This window comes from Onychostoma macrolepis, chromosome 25 (assembly GCF_012432095.1).
Source record: "Onychostoma macrolepis isolate SWU-2019 chromosome 25, ASM1243209v1, whole genome shotgun sequence".
NCBI classification, from domain to species: domain Eukaryota; kingdom Metazoa; phylum Chordata; class Actinopteri; order Cypriniformes; family Cyprinidae; genus Onychostoma; species Onychostoma macrolepis.
This window is the reverse complement of record NC_081179.1, coordinates 12,026,664-12,047,051: the sequence shown is the minus strand read 5'-3', so window position 1 is coordinate 12,047,051 and position 20,388 is coordinate 12,026,664. Positions and strand designations below refer to the sequence as shown.

Sequence of the window (20,388 nt, the reverse complement as noted above, 5' to 3'; positions counted from 1 at the left end):
TATATATCGCATATAATTATTTGCGTCTGTTTTCCTATTTTTAAACAGATTTTAAATAATCAAATAATAAATAGGACAAAATATGCTTGGAATAATAAGAATACATTATAAATAATAAGTATTTTAAAATACATTTTACACAATAAGTATTCATGTATTTATATATATATATATATATATATATATATATAAATGTGTAAATTAAATGTATAGATCAATTAAAAAATACAAAATAGTATAACATTTTAATATTGTCAATTTATCAACTATTAACATGAAAATAATTACAGTATTGGTGATACGGTATTAATGATGTATCCCTAGTTTTATCATACACTAAACAAAGTCCTAGTGGTTAAGAGTCAATTAATTATTAATTTGACCTTTCATTACTGATGTTGTTAAACACTAATGATGTCTTTTTTTTTAAACAGTGCACAACCTTTCTTACTGTGAGGGCACATAATTCGTTTTTATGGCACCTACTACAAAAAAACCTGTAGGTAAATTGTGATGCTCGCTTAACTAAACAATATTTCTTAGCTTGTAACAATACACAGTATAATAACTGTAACGTGTTTCATGTATTGCCAGCAAGCATTACTTGTGTCTACACCACCCCAAATATACTATCTGCGAGCTGTAAGCCTATCCCTAGAGACAGAGTCATTAAAGTAGTTTATGATCAGTGGTTTATGCTGGTGCCATGCATTATGTGGATGGGGAGGTCTTCACACAAATCAATTTGAGCACTTGTTATCACTTTTTGTGGATCATGCAAACCAAATTCTATCAGCCGCACCACTGTCCAATGTGTTTGAAATTGTAAACAATGTAATAAACAGTTTGATAAATTAAGGTACGACAATAAGCCGGCATGAACCAAGAAAAACTGTTGTTTTTTTGTATTTGGATATTCAGTTTTATTGCTTAGAAATGTTATAAAGTGGCAAATTTCCTGACTCATTGTGACCTCTTTTTCAAGGAAAGACGATGGGAAGTATTCTAGGAGGTGACAGTGTTGCTTTTGTCGGTCGCTTCTTTTGTATTTCTTGTCATGAATGAGGAGTGTTGTTCTGACGGTTTCTCTTTTTTATGCCTGGTATCTAATAATTTCTGTTCTTGACCCAATATTTGAAGCAGAAACAGTCCATCAATTGACATGGTAAAGGCCTTGGAGCAGATGGTTGGATATGGATTTTTATTTGGGTGGGTTCCAGCAATGAACTTCTTATGAAATGTCTCACAGATTGACAGGGAGCAGATTAGATCTTCTTGTGTTCTGTGTTTGGTTGTTCTGCTAGCAGTGCTGTGCATACCAGCTCTTGTCTTTTAGCGGTCTCCTCCTCTTCAGGAACACCCTGCTCCAGCCCTCCCAACATGTGGTATTGCTTATAACAGTAAATTCTGATGCATTACTGGGAACATGCAGTAGCTTAAGAGAGGCTTTGGTCTCATAAAATAGTGGCAGCATCTATCACCAAAAATACTTGCTTAAATTTATTCAAATAAAAGTCTCCATCTCTCTGTATTTTCTTTTAAAAAGGTGTGTTGTTTTTATTTATATAGTTTACAAATAGAAGAATTGATATGAAAATGTTCTTATAGAAGGTTCTAAAAATATATATGTACTTTTGTCTGTGATATAATAATATAAATATATAATACAATAATATAATATATAATATACAACATAAAAATTGTATATTATTATGTTTAAGGGCATATATACACACACACACGCACACTATAAATTATATGTGTAATTTAGTTTAACTTGATAATTAAACCAAAAACTTAAATTAATACATATAGACATTTTTTGGGGGGGGGGACTAATAAAAATTATGAACAAACAACAAAATGACTAAAACTTTAACTAAAATTAAAATAAAATGTATAAATGTATAAGTATAAATAAAATATGTATAAAATGTATAAATAAAAATTCTAAATATTTATAGCAACAATAATAGTATTTCAATACACACACACACACACATATATATATATATAAGACTAAAAGATATATATATATATATTCACTCCTCTGAGAAAAAAAAAAAAGATTTACAAAGTTGTAAAAAATACAGATTATGTTTCACAAGAAAATATTGTTTCACTTTAATTTAAATTAATTCCAATCTGTTACTTGCTGTTTTGTAATTATTTGTGAAATTTACTAGCAATTTGTACGTGAAAATTGTTTCTACACAGTCTTTATAGAATGTATAGAGACTTTTATTTGAAAATGTAAATAAAAAGAATAGATTATTTGTTTCACAAGAAAATATCATTTCAGCTTTTTATTTTGAAAATTTTTACTTTTAATAATTGAGTGTGTTCATTGCTGCTTCTTTACCAGCATCCTAACAATGATTCATTTTTATTATATATATATATATGTATGTATATATATATATATATATAGATAGATATAGATAGATAGATAGATAGATATAGATATATGCGTGTGTGTATAAATACATATATATATATATGTGTGTGTGTGTGTATGTAAATACAATATAATTTGTTAAAAATTTTGATTCCAGTTTGATGCGCAAACCATGAATAAAACTATCACGCCATACACAATTTTCATGTATTCTTAAAGTTTTCTGCATTTTTTGTGACCCTACAACAACATATAGGGTTTCACTGAAAAATTCCCTGCATGTGTTCTAGAGGCTCAGCGAGGGCTAGTAGGAATCATAAATTACTACTAGACAGACAGACATCAGGGCCTGGAGAACTAAAAGAAGTTTCTCAAAAGTCTGGAAGCCCCTGTGTTTTCTCAGTAATGCACTTGCTCGAGAGGGACAAATGATGAAGTGATGCATTTTGAGTGTTGAGGGAAGTGAAATTGCAAGATTTCAGCGGCTTGATTAAAATAGTGTCTGTCATGGTGTGAAAAATTAACCTTCTGTCTGATTCTCTCAAGTTACATCAATATCAAGAAAATAAAAGCAGATAAAGTTATCCCTCCTACACACACAGATGTGCACGAGTGGAGGTGAAGAGAAACCCGCGACAGCCTGGTGAGAGCAGGAGAAAGAGGAAAAAGCTGTAATAATAGATGAAATCATTATCAGAGAGGTATGACAGTGCATTAGTTCATAGAGCGGACATACCCATAAAACAACACTCTCTTGGGAGAAAGAGTGCAAGGGTTTGGTCAAAGGTCGACTGCACACTGTTCTGTAAGAAATACTCCAGAGGTAAAAGAAAACCAGGGAGATTTTCACCCTGCAGTAGAGGAGAGCAGGGTTAAGATGTGCCAGTTTTGTTTTGCTCAACTGAAAAAAGAAAAAAAAATTCTCAAATGGATATTTATATGCCATCTTTAACATATCATATATGTGCACAACTTGGGTAAATTGTCCAATTTATTTTTTCCAAACCTAAAAAAACAACAGCAACAACAAAATTTTCCCTGTGCCTCACATAACAATTACTCTGTGCACCAGATATCAAGCACAGCTAGTATTGTCTGCTTGCTATATCAGTCTAACAAAGTGCATCAAGACTGTATTCAAATGAGTATCTGCTTATCATATATCCTCTTTAATGTGCATTTAGTGAGCTTTACTTTCGTATTCAAGAATACAATTCAAACTGAACATTTGGTGTAATTTGTAAAAGCAGTAGGGCATTATGGGGTAATATGGGTCAGTGGGTAACTAGGAACTACTTACTAGTTTTGCCTCCATCTAATTTCTCCTTACCTAGAGGGTAACATATAGGCCTATATATATGTTTTTTTTCTTATGTGACCCTGGGCCACAAAACCAGTCGCAAGTTGCATGGGTATATTTGTAGCAAAAGCCAAAAATACAGTGTATGTTTCAAAATGATCGATTTTTCTTTTATGCCAAAAATCTTTACGATATTAAGTAAAGATCATGTTCTTGAGTAAAGATATTTTGTAAATTTCCTAATCCTACCATAAATATTTCAAAGCTTAATTTTTGATTAGTAATATGCATTGCTAAGAACTTCATTTGGACAACTTTAAAGACGATTTTCTCAATATTTAGATTTTTTTTCACCCTCAGATTCCAGATTTTCAAATAGTTGTATCTCGGCCAAATGTTGTCCTATCCTAACAAACCATATTACATCAATGGAAAGTTTATTTATTCCGCTTATTTATTGATGGTTTTGTTGTCCAGGGCCACATTTTACCTCAGTCTCTCTTATTGTAGCCTACTGTACTACTGCTGTAGATGTCACTGTTCACCTCAGTGCTCGCGCACGTCTGTCACATTCGACCACATATGAAACACAAAAGTCAAACACGTGGGATTCGAGCACATTTGATTCGCATATTTGATAAAATGTCAAGTATGTGCAATGTGAAACCACCAAAGAGCCTTCGTGTGAAGATGACACAGCGGCTGCTGGTTCCACTAAATGTTCCGATCGAGAAACTTTGAATGGTCAGCTGCGCTTCATTTCTTATGTTTCCATAATATCAAAATCCAATTAAGCCAAACCAAAGCTTTGTTTCTTTCTTCGTCAAGGATGAGACGTTTTGATGTATAGTTAGTACGGGAATGAGATGGAGGAAACGTACACGTCCGTGACTGAACGTTTTCCAGAAGGATATCAACAATCACTAAGCATTTCTTCGACGTCTCTCAGGGGGAAAACAGTCCAGCGCCAGAGACTTTTTCTCTACAAAACATCTTACAAATTATTTGCAGTCACGACAAGCCGTAAACAAGCGACTCCAAAACATTGCCATCATATAAATCTCAGTTGGACGTTTGGATGGTGATTGTGAAATCGACTGAGTGAGACCCAGGGCAGCAGACGATCGAGAGAAACTGGGGTGGGCGGGAGTGCGCTGAAGTCACACGATAAAAAGGCTTTGCTCTTGGGAAATAACTCTTGATTCTTTCCGCAGCCTTCCGTTCTCCGTCGTGCGGTATGAAGCGTCTACCTGGATACTTACCGTCATTACACAAATTTAGGTGACTTTCTTTCCCTCCCGACTCGGATTCTACTTTATGATGATTTTGGATATGTACCTTTGGGATGAAGAGAACCCTTTCCCTGCCCGCCGAAGTAAGATAAAATAGGGTTTCGCTGACATTGGAGTTACTCCACTCGTTCCATATGAAGAAGTCAAACGTAAGTGAACGGCTTTTGCTTTAACGCGAGTAATTTAGCGTGAATCACATGTGATTTGCATTAGTTTTAGCTACGCGCGCTTGCAAGAAAAAGAAAAGGGGGGGAAAAAAGCGCTGTCTGCAGAGCATAACTGGAGGAAATGTAAATGAACACGATAGCGTGTTTTATATTAGCTACAACATAATACATAAGACTTTCTCACGTCGTTGAGCTTTTTAAGTATTTTAAGACGCTAAATGCGCACGAAGGCGCGCAATTGTGCGCACTTGATTAGTAGGTGGGGGTGTGAAAAGACTAGCTACATAATGGTTTATTATTTAAAATGAACTTGACGCTTGTAGTTAAGTACCACAAACATGCTTTGATCTCGCTGAGGCGAACGTTATTACTGTAGCAGCGTGTTTGTTTCCATCTATTAAACTTGTCACATCCATTTTTCGTCATTTCTGCTCAGTTTGAATTTTCGGACTTTGAACCAGAAATGGTTTTTTAAAAAAAGTGCAACTTTAAAAAAGGATTCAATTTTAGTTGGTTCAAATGTTTTACGATGTGGCGAGACATGCCTAATTCGATCTGGTCAACCTGCAAAATCAGCTTTCCTTGTCGTTTAACGAGAATATTTTGTCTTCGACGATCTCTAGTGTCCTCTCGGTGATATAGGCTATGTGGACAATTTTACTGTTAAAACATGATCGATAAATATGAAGTCCTCGAAAAGGCAGATAAGAGTAAATTAATACTGATAAAACGACCTTTGGACGGTTATGCAGGTGCTTGACGGAGAAAACGTACATGCACACATATTTTGCACGAACTAGATGTTCTTGGTACATTACTCACTGTCTTGGAAATGTTGTACAACTGGAAACAAGCCAGGGGATATGGTTTTCATTGACTGTGGGGGATATTTACTCGAAATGCACCAGGCTTTTCTAACAGCATCACTAATGCTTCCCTTGCTTTTATGTGAGTAGGTCAGGCTTTGCGCTTGCTTTTAGGTACTGTAAATTATGAACATTTGCTATGTTGTAAATATACTCAAATTTCAATAATATATAGTCTATATTGATGTATGAAGAGACAGAAGTCATTCACCTTGCACCTTCTTAGCCCTGCTGGGAATTTGCATTACCTCTTGCTGGGAGTAAGCAGTTTTAGGATGATAAATTGGCATGTGGTGCTCACCAAGACCTATGTTTTTTAAAGACTTGATTCATTTGTGGTGCATTTTTGCAGAACATAAAGAAGAGAGAGGACAAATTAGACCAGGATGGGCAAACGGCTGAGGCTTGTGTCCCATAAGAATGTCACCTCAAAATGATAGAGCATTAACACGTTGCTTCAAAAAAAAATAGTTGTTTTTGTGTTTTTTCAATTGTTTTCACTTTATTCTTAAGCACACATAATTTATGTTTAACTTTGGTGGTTTTGAAAGTACATTTATTGGCTTTGACACACCTGCCGCTGTATTTGAATCTCATTGCTTGCTTGTAACCTAGTCTTACTTACAACCATGCATAAAACAAAGTTAATCATTTGCAAACATAAGCACAGGGAAGCTTCTCATGTAGCCTACACATGACAGTTTTGATTTCTGAGTCATTTGATTTTTGTAGTTAATCTATTAGAGACAATTGTTGTGTGAACACCTTCAATTCAGTGTACAGTATTCTGTGGCTGCGGTTAAGAAACCAAACCTAGTACGTGAATAATCATTGAACTAATTGTACAGCTCTTTACCATCACCCATGACATATATTGACCCCTTTGCCAAAACTGAGGCTCAATTATGTGAAACATTCTTGCATGTAAGCAAAACACCTTCAATCATGTGCCAAGCCCAAAGGCAAAAATAAGTTAGCGACAGTTTGCAGTTTGACTATGAGGAAGTGTTACGCATCAAAAACGAACAATCTTGAAGTAGGTGAAACGTGGTATTTTGCAGCATTTCCTCTTCATGGGTAGAGGATAGCAGATTTCTGTCTGGATTGTTCACAAGAAGCGATTAGTTCAACACAGTTCCTTTCTGGAAGATTTCATTTTAGAAATGCTGTGAGACGTGCAGCTATACTTGCAATTGACATTCTTGTGTATGGACTGAATTAAACGTAAAATGAGATTTGCATGTTTAGCCTCTGAAGTTAGACATGGAAAAGTGAAGACATTTAGCACCTCAGCAGTGAAGTCAATACAAATAAAATGAGCTACAGCAACAATTTAACAGTAATCCTATTCACAGTCTTCAAAACTGGTTTTAGTGATAACATAAATCTTTCAAGACTGCTAGAACAAACTACAAGGTTGTGAAAGAATGGCATATGCTTGTGTGTAAGTTGGAAATGTTATTTCAACTTTATTTAAAAAAATAAATAAATCTAATCAAATACCTGAAGTAACATAATCCACAATCCTTAAGCAATGTTCTGTTACTCTGGAGAAGTCTTATTTGGGGAACTTATCAAATGTTAGTTCATATGAGATGTTGCAGGATTACAGGATTAAAGACAGAAGTAATGTGTTCTGATAAGAAAATAAATTAAGACGACAGAAAACCCAGATGGACTGCATTATTCACAGTTTTATGGGACTGATTGTCCATCAATTCCCTCTTAAATTGCCTGTCATGTACCGTTGTCTTTTTCTGTTGTATACATACTTTGTTAACTTTAAATCAAATATGTAAATAACTCTTTTAAAAGAATATAAAAAAAATCTACATTTCTGAAAAATATCTGAATGAAAGTCACTAAAATCTCTTACAATGGTAAAAATCACTGTAACATAGAAAGAATCTGATGGATAAATCTGGAGCGTATGGTCAAAGGTAATTAGTAACATCAGATTTTCTGGATTTTATTAGGAATGGTTTTATGTAATTATTTTTTGTTTCCTGTTTGGACTGAAGATATGCAACAGTGTGTTGTTATGTCTAAGTCTGACAATGTTTATGATCCGTAAACCTGATTTTGTCATATCAGATGATTTATTTTGTGCTGTAAAGATAAAGATTGTGGAGTTTAGAGTTTTACACCGAGTAAAGCAACAAGCAGAAGTCCACTACATACTAAATCGATTACCAAGTAATCCAAACACAGTTGGAATATTAATAAGCTAATACATAAATATGTGGTGTGAAATAAGTCTAGCAAGCCTTTCCGGAGATAAAATACCAGAAAGAGCAATGCAGGGTTGAACCATAATTTAACTGAACAGTATCAGCACCATTCCATTAAGCCTGTTTACCTGTTTACATTGTTTCCGTATCCTTTTAGTCCTTACATGGTATTTGACACTCACCTGGCTTTGACAGTGCTAAGCCTAGTACAAATAAAAAGGTTTTCAATAGCGGATGGCCAGTCACAATAAAGGGTGAAACTTCATCCGTGTTTGGAAAGAGCTCAATTGTATAATGGACTCTCTAAAGTGAATTCAACCCAATGATAAAAAATGAATTCACTGGACCAGCGAATAAATCTCTTGGTTTCATTGGCGCAATCTGTAAATTGAATATGTCAATAAAATTAAACTCCTAACGTATAATATGATCCTCATTAGTTTTCTATTGTTTCTCTATTACGTGTTCCATTTTTCTGTTGTTTTATTGCAGAAACTGGTTTACCTCGAGTAGCGTTTCAATGCCTGGCTCAATTAGCGATTGGAAATGAGTCATTTCGCGATAGTATCTTTGCATTTCTTTTCTTTCAGAAATCATTTTCTCAGCGTTCTCCTCAAAGCGTTGGGTGGGTTCCATTAGCATAACTACTTTTCTTGGTTAGTTCCCGAACAAGGCCTACCTCCAGCACAGGCTATTGTAATTTTTGCTCCCACCCAGTCCATAGACTCCCTTTAAATTAGCTATAAAATACCCAGATCACATTTCATTGGGCTCCTGTGGCCTATTGCCCTCTATTCACACACTCATCAGAAGATATTGCAGCGTAATCGATGTTACCCTAGCTAGTATAAATCCACTACATCTTTTCCTAATGTTTCCTTTGGTTTGAGATGTTTAACAGCACCCAATCATTTTGAATTTACTGACTAACAGCATTGAAGAAATAATCATTACGATCCACAGAACTGTAGATTCATGGCTGCTGAGGAAGAATTTGACATTCTTAGCAACACGAGAAGGCATATATATTCTTTAGGACATTTGATAGCATCTTTAGCTAGTGTTTATTCGGTTAGCCAGAGGTTTGTAAAGTGCACCTGAATAGACACGGGCAGACAGAGTGCAATTTGCGGAAGCAAATTTGATTTGAGTTGTTTTTGAGTGGATACTGGTCGCTGGCTATTCAACTAAGGCTGAAATGATTATGCTAGTTTTCCGGCTGCTGATTTTTGTCTACTTGCTACTCTGGCCTGCATAAGTAGATCACATGGCTTTACGAAACTGCCTTCCAGACACACAATTGGTGAACTCTTTGTAATCAAAACTAGGAGACAGTATTGTTTTTCTCACATCTTTCAGATTTTTCCTTGTAGCTACTGTACATTAGCACGAAGTGTTAGCATTTGTGTCATAGGCTAGCTAATATCAGTCATCGGGATTCTGCCTGTTTTTGATGTGTTAGACTGATGTACACCATGAACTGTGAAAAGATGAAAAGAAGGAAGATAGATGGTGACTAGACATTTTTTTTGGCACCATGTGCTCTGTTCTCGCTAATAAGATTATGTAGTGAATGGTACATTGTTCAGAATGAGCTTGTATGTCTGTCTGGGGAGCTTGCAAAGTTAATAAACCCTAGCGATCAAAGTGACTGGTCAGCATGACTCTGGCAATGATCTCTAGCTGAGAGAGTTGCTGTTAACATGATGTTCAAAAGGGAGGTTTGAGTTGTCGGTCTCGCTTTTTCTCTCTGCCGGTGGTCAGTCCAGCTCATGGTCAGCCATAATGAAATCTTGTTCTGCTTCACATCTTCTTTGTCTGGTTAAGTGAAAGTGACCTCTCATTTGACTTTCAAGATTTCTCTGTGGTTATAATACAGCAGTCTGTACAATGTCCTATCAAAGCCTGACCAATTTCGCAATTGTGAGGTATAAAGTCTTGCTGCATTACTTTTTTTTTTCTCATAATTGTGACTTTATATCTCCAGTGTGACATTAAGTCCCAGCTATGAGGGAAAAAGTAGCATATTTGTGAGATATAGTCAAAGTTGCTATATATATAGAGGCACATTGTGAGATATAAAGTCACAATTATGCTAAACAAGATCGTGTAGCTGTAATTATGAGGAAAAAATGTGATGTGTGGAGTCACCTTGAAGGAAATGAAGTTGCAGTTATGAGGAAAATAATTGCAATTGTTGTATTGAGTGACAAATTTGCATTTGTGATATATAGGGTAGTAATTACTTTTTATTTTGTATTTACTTGCTAAATGAACTCTTTTATATACACATAGCTATTTTGATAAATACATGCTCACAGATTTGCATTCTGTTCACTAATCTGTATATACTTACCACGTAATGTAGGAGACAGCATTTAGGAGATGTCTACACTTTCACACACACCTGCCTTAAATGCTGCCTAGGCAGCTCGTATTAATGGTTTGGGAGTAACGTTGTTCAGTTGATCAGTTCAGTGGTTGGCTTAGCTTACAGTCTATTGATTTATGGCAGTCAGAGCTGAATTTGAGAACAAGTGAGTTTGAATTGTTGACGTTTAAATAGGAGACAGACAGACGTTTGTTGTTGTGTCCAAAGTACTTGCTGAAATCGTAGTTCTTGGCTATGAAGGCACTAACGTCTTGGAGGAAGTTAAATTATGGATAATATAACCAATGAAACATCTGGGCTTCCATGTGTTGTTTCATTCATCAAATTTCAACAAATCCTCATCTGGTTTACAACACGCAAGAGCTCTGTCCCTGGTGATGCTGTCTGAAATCCTCGCTACAGATTAACTGCTTGTTTGAGTGCATACTAAATTCCAGATGCTGTCATGTGTACTAGCATTGTTTACTTTGAATTATAAATTGCAGTCCATTAATTCAAAGCAAAACCTTAGCATTTACATGTGGCCAGTCTTATTTATGGTTCGATGCAAATAAACATGCCCTGTTTAACCAGGAAGAATGTTTTTAGAAGAGCTGGTTGGAAAGAAGATACATTTTGTAAACTCATAATGGGAAATCAAAACTATTCAATCAATTATTAACTATATATTATAAACTTGTAGATTTGGTTTAAAAGCTAAAAGCAGTGCCTAGCAGTATGAATTGTGTCAATTTAACATGTCTTTGACTCGCTACTTGTGACTTTGAGTTAAATCATTGATACTGTGATGTAATCGATGATTAAATAAGCTTCTTCCTTATGACTTTACTTTTCATGTCAACAGCTGAGACCTTCCAGCACAAGGTCTTCAAAAAAAAAAAAAAAAAAATGGTAGCGTGGAATTAAAGATGGTTCACGTGTTTACTAGTTATCTAATAAGTTTTAGTAAGGCAGAATAGTTTATCTAGATTTTCTTATATTAGGCCGTAGATTTGTTTTAGTTTAGTGACGGTGCTTTAATTAGCATGCTGTGCATTAACTTCTTTATTCAGTTTGTAAATTAATCACCTTTGAAGCACCACTGCTCCAATCATTCATAATTAAGTGAAATATGTTTATATATATTGAGTTGTATCTTATGGTTTTTCTTTAATGTCCTGTCACTAGCATTGCATTTTATAATGTCTTTGACTTGTAAAGTGAAAGTAAAATATTTTACTTAATGTGACATTCTGAGAGCAACAGAATATCAACTAATGAGAATGAGACTATTTTGTTTTATTTTGAACAATGAAAAGTGGACATTACTTACCAGCATGCAGCTAAAAGCTAGTTTGTTAAAAACAACGGCTAAACAGAATGCTAGTTTGCAAAAACAACAGTTAAATAGAATGTTAGCTTACTTAAACAAAGGCTAAATAGAATGCTACTTTGTTAAAACAGCAGGTAAATAGAATGCTATTTTGCTAAAATAACAGCTAAATAGAATACTAGTTTGCTAAAACATCGGTTAAATAGAATGCTAGTTTGCTAAACAAATAAATAAAGTGGTAATATTCTAAAACAACAGCTAAATAGAAAACTAATTTGCTAAAACATCGGTTAAATAGAATTCTCGTTTTCTAAAACACCAGCAAAACAGGATGCTAGTTTGCTAAATGAATGAATAAATTCATGAATAAAATTCATGAAATGAATGAATAAATTGCTAATATAGTCTACTAAAACAACAGCAAAATAGAATGCTAGTTTGCTAAAACAACAGCAAATATAATGCTAGTTTGCTAAAGGAATAAATAAAGTGCTAATATTTTAAAACCACAGCTAAACAGAATGCTAGTTTGCTAAAACAAAGACTGCTAGACTGTAAGTTTGCTTAAGTAGAATGTTAGCATTCTAAAACAACAGCTACACTGAATGCCACTTTGCAATAACAATGGCTAAACATTATCCAATAGCCTGCACAGCCTGCACAAAATTATAGAAGAAAATTATTTAGAACTTTGGAATAGCATACACTTATGAATCATTTACAATAAGACCAGAAACATAGCTACATTATTCATAAAAAGTTTTATTTGTGTTGACTTTAAAAATGAGACCCCTGCATTGTGCTGTAGCTGTTTTTGAATGTAAATGCCTTGCGAGAAACGCATCCAATCATGGCCACTTGATCTAAATTCTCAAAATATGTAATTGCAGAGCATTTATTTTGTATATGTGCAATTACACACTCGGAGCATCTCGCAGATAATAAGCCTGTCCTCAGATGAGTCTGCTCTTCAACTCTGCTCTGCTCCCCTCTCTTTGGATCGATGGCCTGTTTCTCCCGACAAGGCTCATGCATTGTTTGTCTGGGATCACCCTTGTAAGCAGGGTTAAGAGCAAATCTGCCTCATGTTATGCAACAAGCTCAAATAGCAGGTCTGGGAAGAGGGGAGCAAAAGCTTTAAACTCTAAGCCATCATGGGACAACAAGCTTTATAGCAGCGGATGGGAAGGAGACTTTGCTAGACAAATACGCTCATTTATTCTATCAAAACTGACCCAGTTGTTCTCAGAATAGCAGTGAAAACATTTTCCGTTTTGCCTAATACTCCTCCAGACAATGAGATTAGAAATTAGGATACAAGCAGATCAGTATTATTAAAAGATTTTCGATACGATCAATTAGACTGATCTTTTACCTCTTGTTTTTCAGATTTGGATATGCACCTGTGTCCATTTCTTGCTGTACATGACAGTTGCTGCCTATTCCAGTGAAATAGGAAATCCCATTACAGATGACATCAAGAAAATTTCTTTGTTGGTAAGAGCTCGGACATTCTTATCTCTCCAGTGCCGGGAGGCTTTTTTTTCCCAGCGTATTTTGTGAAAGACAACTGTGAAGGCTGATTTACTGATGCTCTGGGGGGAAAGAGCTGAAATTTATTTCTTGTGTGTTGGAACGAAAGCCCCAGACATGTGGTTCAAAGTATGATAATAGAGTCATATACATAAAACAAATGCTTTGCTGCAGACAGTCTTTTTAGGATCATCAAAAATCATCAGCCTGAAAGGATTATCAAGTTTATCGCTTTGTTGGAGCATGTGAGTTGTGTAATGGCATTTGCTTTTCTTTAGCAAAATATTTACAAAGTATGATGCCAAATCAGTGTGCGTGCCATTTGCTGAAACGTTAATAACCAGTCATTAAAATCTTTTGAAGTACATATGGTTGTGGCTTCCATAACTATACCTAAGCCAAGGTTATAAAGCAAATTAGAGTAATTCCATGTTTACATTGTGGTTACATACTGGTAAAGTTTCATTTTTTTAATCTTTATCGATGGTGAAATAAGCATGTGCATTGTAGTTTTTGGCACTGAGAACCGGCTTTCTTTCTTTCTTTCTCTTCTATTAGAAACAGAATATTCCAAAAGACTACAAGATTACATTACGTTATATACCTAAAGAAGTGGTGAGTTGCTATTATTCAGTTTCATTGAATCGTTCACGGCAACAAAGGCAAACATGGTGATAATCTAGTGATGTCTTTTGTTTTTCTTCAAGAGTGGTATGTGCTGGGTGAAGCTAAATGTATTTCACTTGGAGGTGAGCTTAAAAGGCCTGGCGCAGAAGTTTGGGAACATATCCTCCAATAAAGATAATATAGGCACTTTTGTCCAAATACTGCAAGAGATGCGGTATCACATTGGACATGGCTTGGTAAGTTACCTCATCCAACAATAACAATAAAAATAACAAGTGTGTTTCATACAGAAATCTTGATATATCTAGTATGTTTTGTTATTGTGTTGCAAATTTTCTTGTCAGCTATAAAATCAACTCTATAAATAAAACACAGTAAATGAGGAACTAAAACGATTTGGAAAAAACAGTACAAAAGGTCCAAATTAGGGCTCAAAAATTGTTTAAAAGGATATTGATTAAAAAAATATTTATTTATGTTGTGTTTTATAAAGGTTTTATTCATTTCTTTTTCAATAATATTCATTATTAAAATGTATATATTTATCTTTACATTTTTATTTAAATTTATATTTTATATAAAACTATTTTTAAAACTTTTTTTTTTTAAGTCAAAAATTGCAGCCAATGGGCAAAGTTTGTAAATCCACTTGGAAAAATAATTCAGTTGATCATTCATTTGTAAAGCAATGCAAAACCTGGAATGTTTTATTAAGATTTTTTCAAGAATAGTTTAAATAATTTTATAAAATGAATATTTATTATTACAATTTATTTTTCTATTTATTCATATCTAAAGCTATTAATTTTTATTATAAGTAAATCATCACAACAAATGATCTGGTAAACCATTTTTTTCTGATTCTTCAGGAGGATTCAATGCTAGAATTCGATTGTCACTACGTAAATGAGATGTGGCTTACGGCAAAGTATTTTGAATTTGTGGAGGACTTTTTCAACACTGCCAATTCGTCGAGAGATGCCGAGGATTGTGAGCCTCCACCGTGTCCCACATCCACAAAAACAACAGTAATGACAACTACGACAGCGTCGACAACGTCAGCGCAACATAGTACAAATGGTGAGGCACATGTCTTAAAGGCCTTGCGAAGGCATGGTCTACATGTTGCAGAGTGTTGTCTGTGTCGTTTTTAATGAAGCTATTGAGAAACCGCAGAATGTCGTTTGTGGAAGGCCGCCCATTTGCAACTGAGGTTTTAGATGTTAACACCCGCTTTTAAATCATATCTCTTGTGGCAGCTTTGGTTGCAATTTTGCACATGTTGTGTGTGTGTGTGTGGGTGGATGTGTGTGTGTTCCACGCCTTTTCAAATGAAGCCGCTGGACAAAACAAGAGAGGCAACATGTTTTTGTCAGCGCTATTATGACAGAGTCTCAGCTGAGTTTCAAAACCAAGAGATGCTCCCTAGTGAACAGCATGAAAGGGAGAGCAGAATCGAAGTCCAATTGTCGCCATGTTGATTACAGAGCAATCTTCAGATCTTCCCAAGCGCAAGCTCTTTCTTTCTAAAAGCGGACAGATCAGATCTTTCATGGGGCGGAGAGAAAAGGAGATTGTGTCCGACTTTTTAAGCGTCTAACAATGAACGGTTTCTATCTGAGACTTTTAATGCTTCTCTGTTTCTGGCTTTCTCTAGAGAAACGTAACGGTTTGCCTGATGACCCCGAAAAAGGTGAGTTATCACATAAATGTCTTCAGTCATCACTGCTGTATGCATCCAAGAGATAGTTGGTCCAAAAATGAAAAAAAAAAAAAAAAAGTAAATAAATCATTTACCTGCCCTCATGTTGTTCCAAACATTCATGACTTTATCTCTTCACCGGAAAACAAGAAGAGATACTGCTGTTTTTCTTATGATGAAAATAAATAAGGAATAAGGGTGTAAAGCTCCAAAAATCCAAGAAATTTGTGTTGTATTCACAGAAAATATCCGCTGAAAGTTATAATGGTAATATGGCATGAAATAAGTAATATGGGCCACTTTATTTTATTTTTTGTCGTTTTTTGAGGCTTGACAGCCTCAGACACCATCCACTTTTATTATAAGGGAAGAACTGATCTGTAAATGATGACAGATTTTATTCATTTGAAAATGACTATCCAGCTACCCAAAAAAATAGGAAATGATATGAGATTGAATAAATGTTGACAGAAATTTATTTAGTTTAGTTTATTACTTTATTTTAATTTTTAACATTTATTTAAATATGTACGGAGCCCCGCACATGACATGCAGGAAAAAAATAGTAGGCTAAATTGTGTACATGATTTATAAATTGAGGGAACGAATTAGTAAATCGTGTGCACAATTTAGCAAATCTAGGGAACGAATTAGCAAATCGAGGGAACTAAATAGTAATCATGTGCACAATTTTTTTTTTTCTTTTTCTTGAATGTCATGTGTGGGGCTCTGTAAATACAACTATCCAGCTAGCCAAACACTATGCATAGAGGAAACAATAAATGACTTGAGGGCGAGTAAATGTTGACTGAAGTTTCATGAAGTTACCAATTATTTGAGGAACACTATCCAACGACATTAGGTTGAGTTCATTTTATTTTTTACTTTTTAATTTAGTTTTTATATTATTTTCGGGGGTCTATTTCTTTAATATCTATTTGAAGAAATCTACCTAGTTATGCAGGTCAGATGTTGGGTTTAGTGCTATATATATCTGCAAGGTTGAAAGTTTATCTTGCTGTCTGTCACAGTTCAACAAAAGCACCTTTGCAAACTGATAAACCAGTCTCATTTTTCTGTAGGGGCAATCCTTCCGAAAGTTGTGCAGAGCAGTCTTATGTCGCTGCTCGCCATCCCGTTCATCGCAGTGGTGGTGTTTCTGTTGGTCTGGAAGGTACGTGTGGTGGTGTGCTCTGCTGAGCCTTCAGCATCACAGCCTTTTCACTTTCAGACCTGATTGGTATTTTTCTTTTTCCTTTTGTAATGCAGATGAAATCTAGAAGAAATGCCCCACAAACTGACCGGATTCCAGAAGAAGGTCCCGCCCTTTTCTCAGGAGAGGAGGCCAATATACCCCCATTAGATGTGGAGATATCTGAAAAGTAAACATTCAAGTCTTTCCATTGAGTCCTAAAATATTTGAAAACTTCAAAAAATGAAATACATGTTAAATAAATTGTATTTAACATATTTATGTTTTGAAACCTAACTAATCTAAATAAAACATTTGATCAACTCTGGGGTCTATTTTTGTCCTAGCTATTGAGCTGTTTCAACACACCAGTTAACACCAACTTCCTGTTTTCCTTTTCCAGAAACAGATTAAATATTATCATGGCAGTGTAAATCCAGCCCCAGCTTAACCAACGCAGGTAAATAATGTTCTTATTATAAACACAGTATTAATTTAACCTACTTTACAGCATATGGTTTCACAAAGGCCGCAGCCATAATTTGGTTTCTTATTAATAACATTTCAGTCACTCCTTCAGACGGCACAACAGACAGGAACAAACAAGCACCACCTCCGAAAGATTCTCTTACTGAACTTCTTATTGTGAAGGAAGGATGCATACTTGCCTGAGACGCAACGAACTGATGCCCTCTCTTATCAACCACTGCTGAGCCCTTCGGGTGGATATAGCTGCTCCTTCTGTGAACTTCTGGGAGTCGCTCTTCATGCTCTTTAAAGCTTCCTTCTCCTCTTGGAGCCCGCAAGGAAACTGTGCAGAAGGAATTTGATGAAAAACAGAATGAAAGCAACATGGCATTGGATTCAGCTGGAGGCGTCAAATAGCCAAGCGCATTTTTTGGAGCGCAGGAGCCACAGTTCAAAAGGAGGGCAGCCATATTGTTGCTTGAGAGCAGATGGCTATCTAAAAGGATTTAAAGCAGAATTGACTACCTCCAGCTGCACTGGTCCGTCTCCTTCTTTCTTTCTTCATCCTTGTTCTCTTTCTTTCTTTTGGTCTGGGTGTCCAGATAAGACGCCTTTTCAGTTTTTTGAGTGCTTGAATCAGTAAAATCGTTCTCAGATTGTATCATCTGATTTGTGAATTGTTTTTATTGTCTCTATAGACTGGTGGTGTGGACTTAATTTATTTATTTTCTGAATATGACATGACACCTGCATGGCATCAAATATCGATTGAGACGAAAAGTACATGATCGTCTCAACCTTAAAACATATCCTGCAATCCTTAATCGCTTGTGTATTTTGACAATAAACCCTACGTTCATACTAGCCGCAACCTTGTAAGTACCATTATAGCTCCTCATCCGACAGATGCAGTTAAGTGTTTTTAAAGCTATCTATCAGTACACCCGTGATTTATGCAGTTAGTTTCGCAATTGTGGCTTTTTATGAAGTCTGCTTCAGTGTTTTTGAAGTCATTTAGTCATTTAGTAAATCTCTGGTGGCTGCTAATTTTATAGACGATTCAGCTTTTGTCAACGTTCATTAGACTTTTATAGCTTGTAGAAAAAAAATCTGCCATACTAGAGCGAAATGCAGTTATGGGTCAAAACTAACTCAAGTAGTATTATGTCAAACAAAATGGTACACCTCACCACAAAAAGCAATTTTTACGAATACAGGACACCATCGGAAGATCTCGCTAGCATTAATAGAAAACCTACATGTATGCTTCTACTTGTATTTTTGTGCCTTTTCATAGCATGGCTCTCCCTGTAAAGATTCTTTTTGGATAACCAGCCATATATTTATTACGGAGAAAAAAAATATATAATAATGAAATATATAATATTGCTCTAGTTATATTCAAGAAAATTCCTCTAGGACATTTCAGATGACTTTCCAAGAAAAGCATAACATGATCCGGTTCCGGCTTCGGTCTCCTGCTGAGTACGAATCAATTTATGCATGTTCACATCTGACGTCTGTACATACTGATTTATGATAGCTACGACTCATATAGACAAGTGCTAATGATTTTGAGACGAAACTCAAGAGGAGACCAGATTAGATTTGTACCCTGCTTTCTCCAACTGGTTGTAATGATCTATATCCTGTGCTGTGGGGAATAACCTGTTGTCTGCCCAGTCTTTGTTTTCTTAGTTAGAGCACAACAGTTTTTTTTTTTTGTTGTTTTTTTTAAGATACAGTATGTGATGTGAAGTTGACGTTTGGTGAGTAATATCTTGTCCTGGTTAAGGTGGTTGTTTACAAAAACACATATTAACATTGGCAGCAATGGAAAGGTCTCTCATTGTAGTGTTTTCTTGCAGTTAATCCAAGTCATTTTGAAGCTCTCAATGAGGCATGTCAGTGTAGTATTTGCTTTTTCCATCACAGTAAACCACTTCAGACCATCTCAGTGTAGTTCGGGACAGTGCTGGTAATGTTACATCCTGAGGTCACAGATTATAAACATGCAAAATTCATTATTATACTCGATTCAGGAACCTCAGTGAACTGGAGAAGTTCTCAGTCTGTCTAGAGGGTGATGAAGCTTCCTTTGGCGTCTTTGTTTGTGCCCTGAAAAGGTTCCATGTAAAGTGTAAATAAATAATTGCGACAGATAAGCTGCACCATAGAAATCTTCAAAAGTGGGAATACTCCTACATGTTGTATGAGTTTCGTGTGTGAAATCTCTGAAAACGGGAGTTTAGACCCCCCAAAAACACAAACCGCAGACCACATGAGCCAGCCAGCGAAATTCCCACCACTGCCCTGAAACTACTGGGAATGTTGGCGAAGTGTCAGAAGGCACTGTTGCTCCGTTTTGTGATGTGATGAGATGAGAGGGACGTACAAGGGAACCGTACCAGGATTTTTCAGATTTGGCACATCCCAACTGCCGCAATTGGATCCTGCATCATATTTGTAAGACTGCAGAACACAGCTAGTCAGGAAGCCAGTCAGGGTGCCAAAAGTAAACAAGGAATTGTGGCCCAGTCATTGTCTGGGTGACAGTCTACTGTATTCTGTATTTTATATGAATATATGCAAATATATGTATGAGATGTGAATAAAGTACATTTATCCACCATTGCTGAGGCTTGGGTGGGCTTTACTTGTCACTACGACTAATAAAACCATGATAATTACAGTTGAGCGGTCTGGGTTTGATTTTACTTTTTTTTTGTTTTTTTCAACTTCCTTTTAAAATGTAGTGATGCATTTAAAAGGACAGTTTACTCATGTACTCACCCTCATCCAAACCCAAATGACTTTCTTTTTGCAGAAGTATTGACTGAACGCCTTTGACATCCATTATAGTTTATGAGAGAAGTATTTTTGTTTTCAGTGAATCGGTTAATCCTGA

General features: G+C 35.6%; 1 protein-coding gene across 3 annotated transcripts; it reads left to right on the top strand.

Moving 5' to 3' along the window:
• Positions 1 to 4,359: 4,359 nt before the first annotated feature.
• Positions 4,360 to 20,177, top strand: kitlga (kit ligand a). Of its 3 annotated transcripts, XM_058768035.1 has the most exons (11): positions 4,360 to 4,837; positions 4,913 to 5,139; positions 13,348 to 13,455; positions 14,050 to 14,106; positions 14,199 to 14,354; positions 14,988 to 15,198; positions 15,776 to 15,811; positions 16,903 to 16,994; positions 17,090 to 17,202; positions 17,416 to 17,472; positions 17,581 to 20,177. In XM_058768035.1, the coding sequence occupies exons 2-10, from the start codon at positions 5,125 to 5,127 to the stop codon at positions 17,444 to 17,446; spliced, it is 819 nt and encodes a 272-aa protein (XP_058624018.1). In that variant the 5' UTR covers positions 4,360 to 4,837; positions 4,913 to 5,124; the 3' UTR covers positions 17,447 to 17,472; positions 17,581 to 20,177. The 3 variants fall into 3 exon arrangements, with proteins under 3 accessions (XP_058624018.1, XP_058624019.1, XP_058624017.1); XM_058768036.1 differs by having other exon boundaries at positions 4,360 to 4,979; XM_058768034.1 differs by having other exon boundaries at positions 4,360 to 5,139.
• The last annotated feature ends 211 nt before the right edge of the window (positions 20,178 to 20,388 follow it).

Excerpts from the sequence above, each read along its gene's own strand:
- kitlga (XM_058768035.1), top strand. Across the intron at positions 14,107-14,198 it reads GTTATATACCTAAAGAAGTG|AGTGGTATGTGCTGGGTGAA; the intron begins GTGAGTTGCTAT and ends TTTTTCTTCAAG. Across the intron at positions 17,203-17,415 it reads GATGTGGAGATATCTGAAAA|AAACAGATTAAATATTATCA; the intron begins GTAAACATTCAA and ends TTCCTTTTCCAG.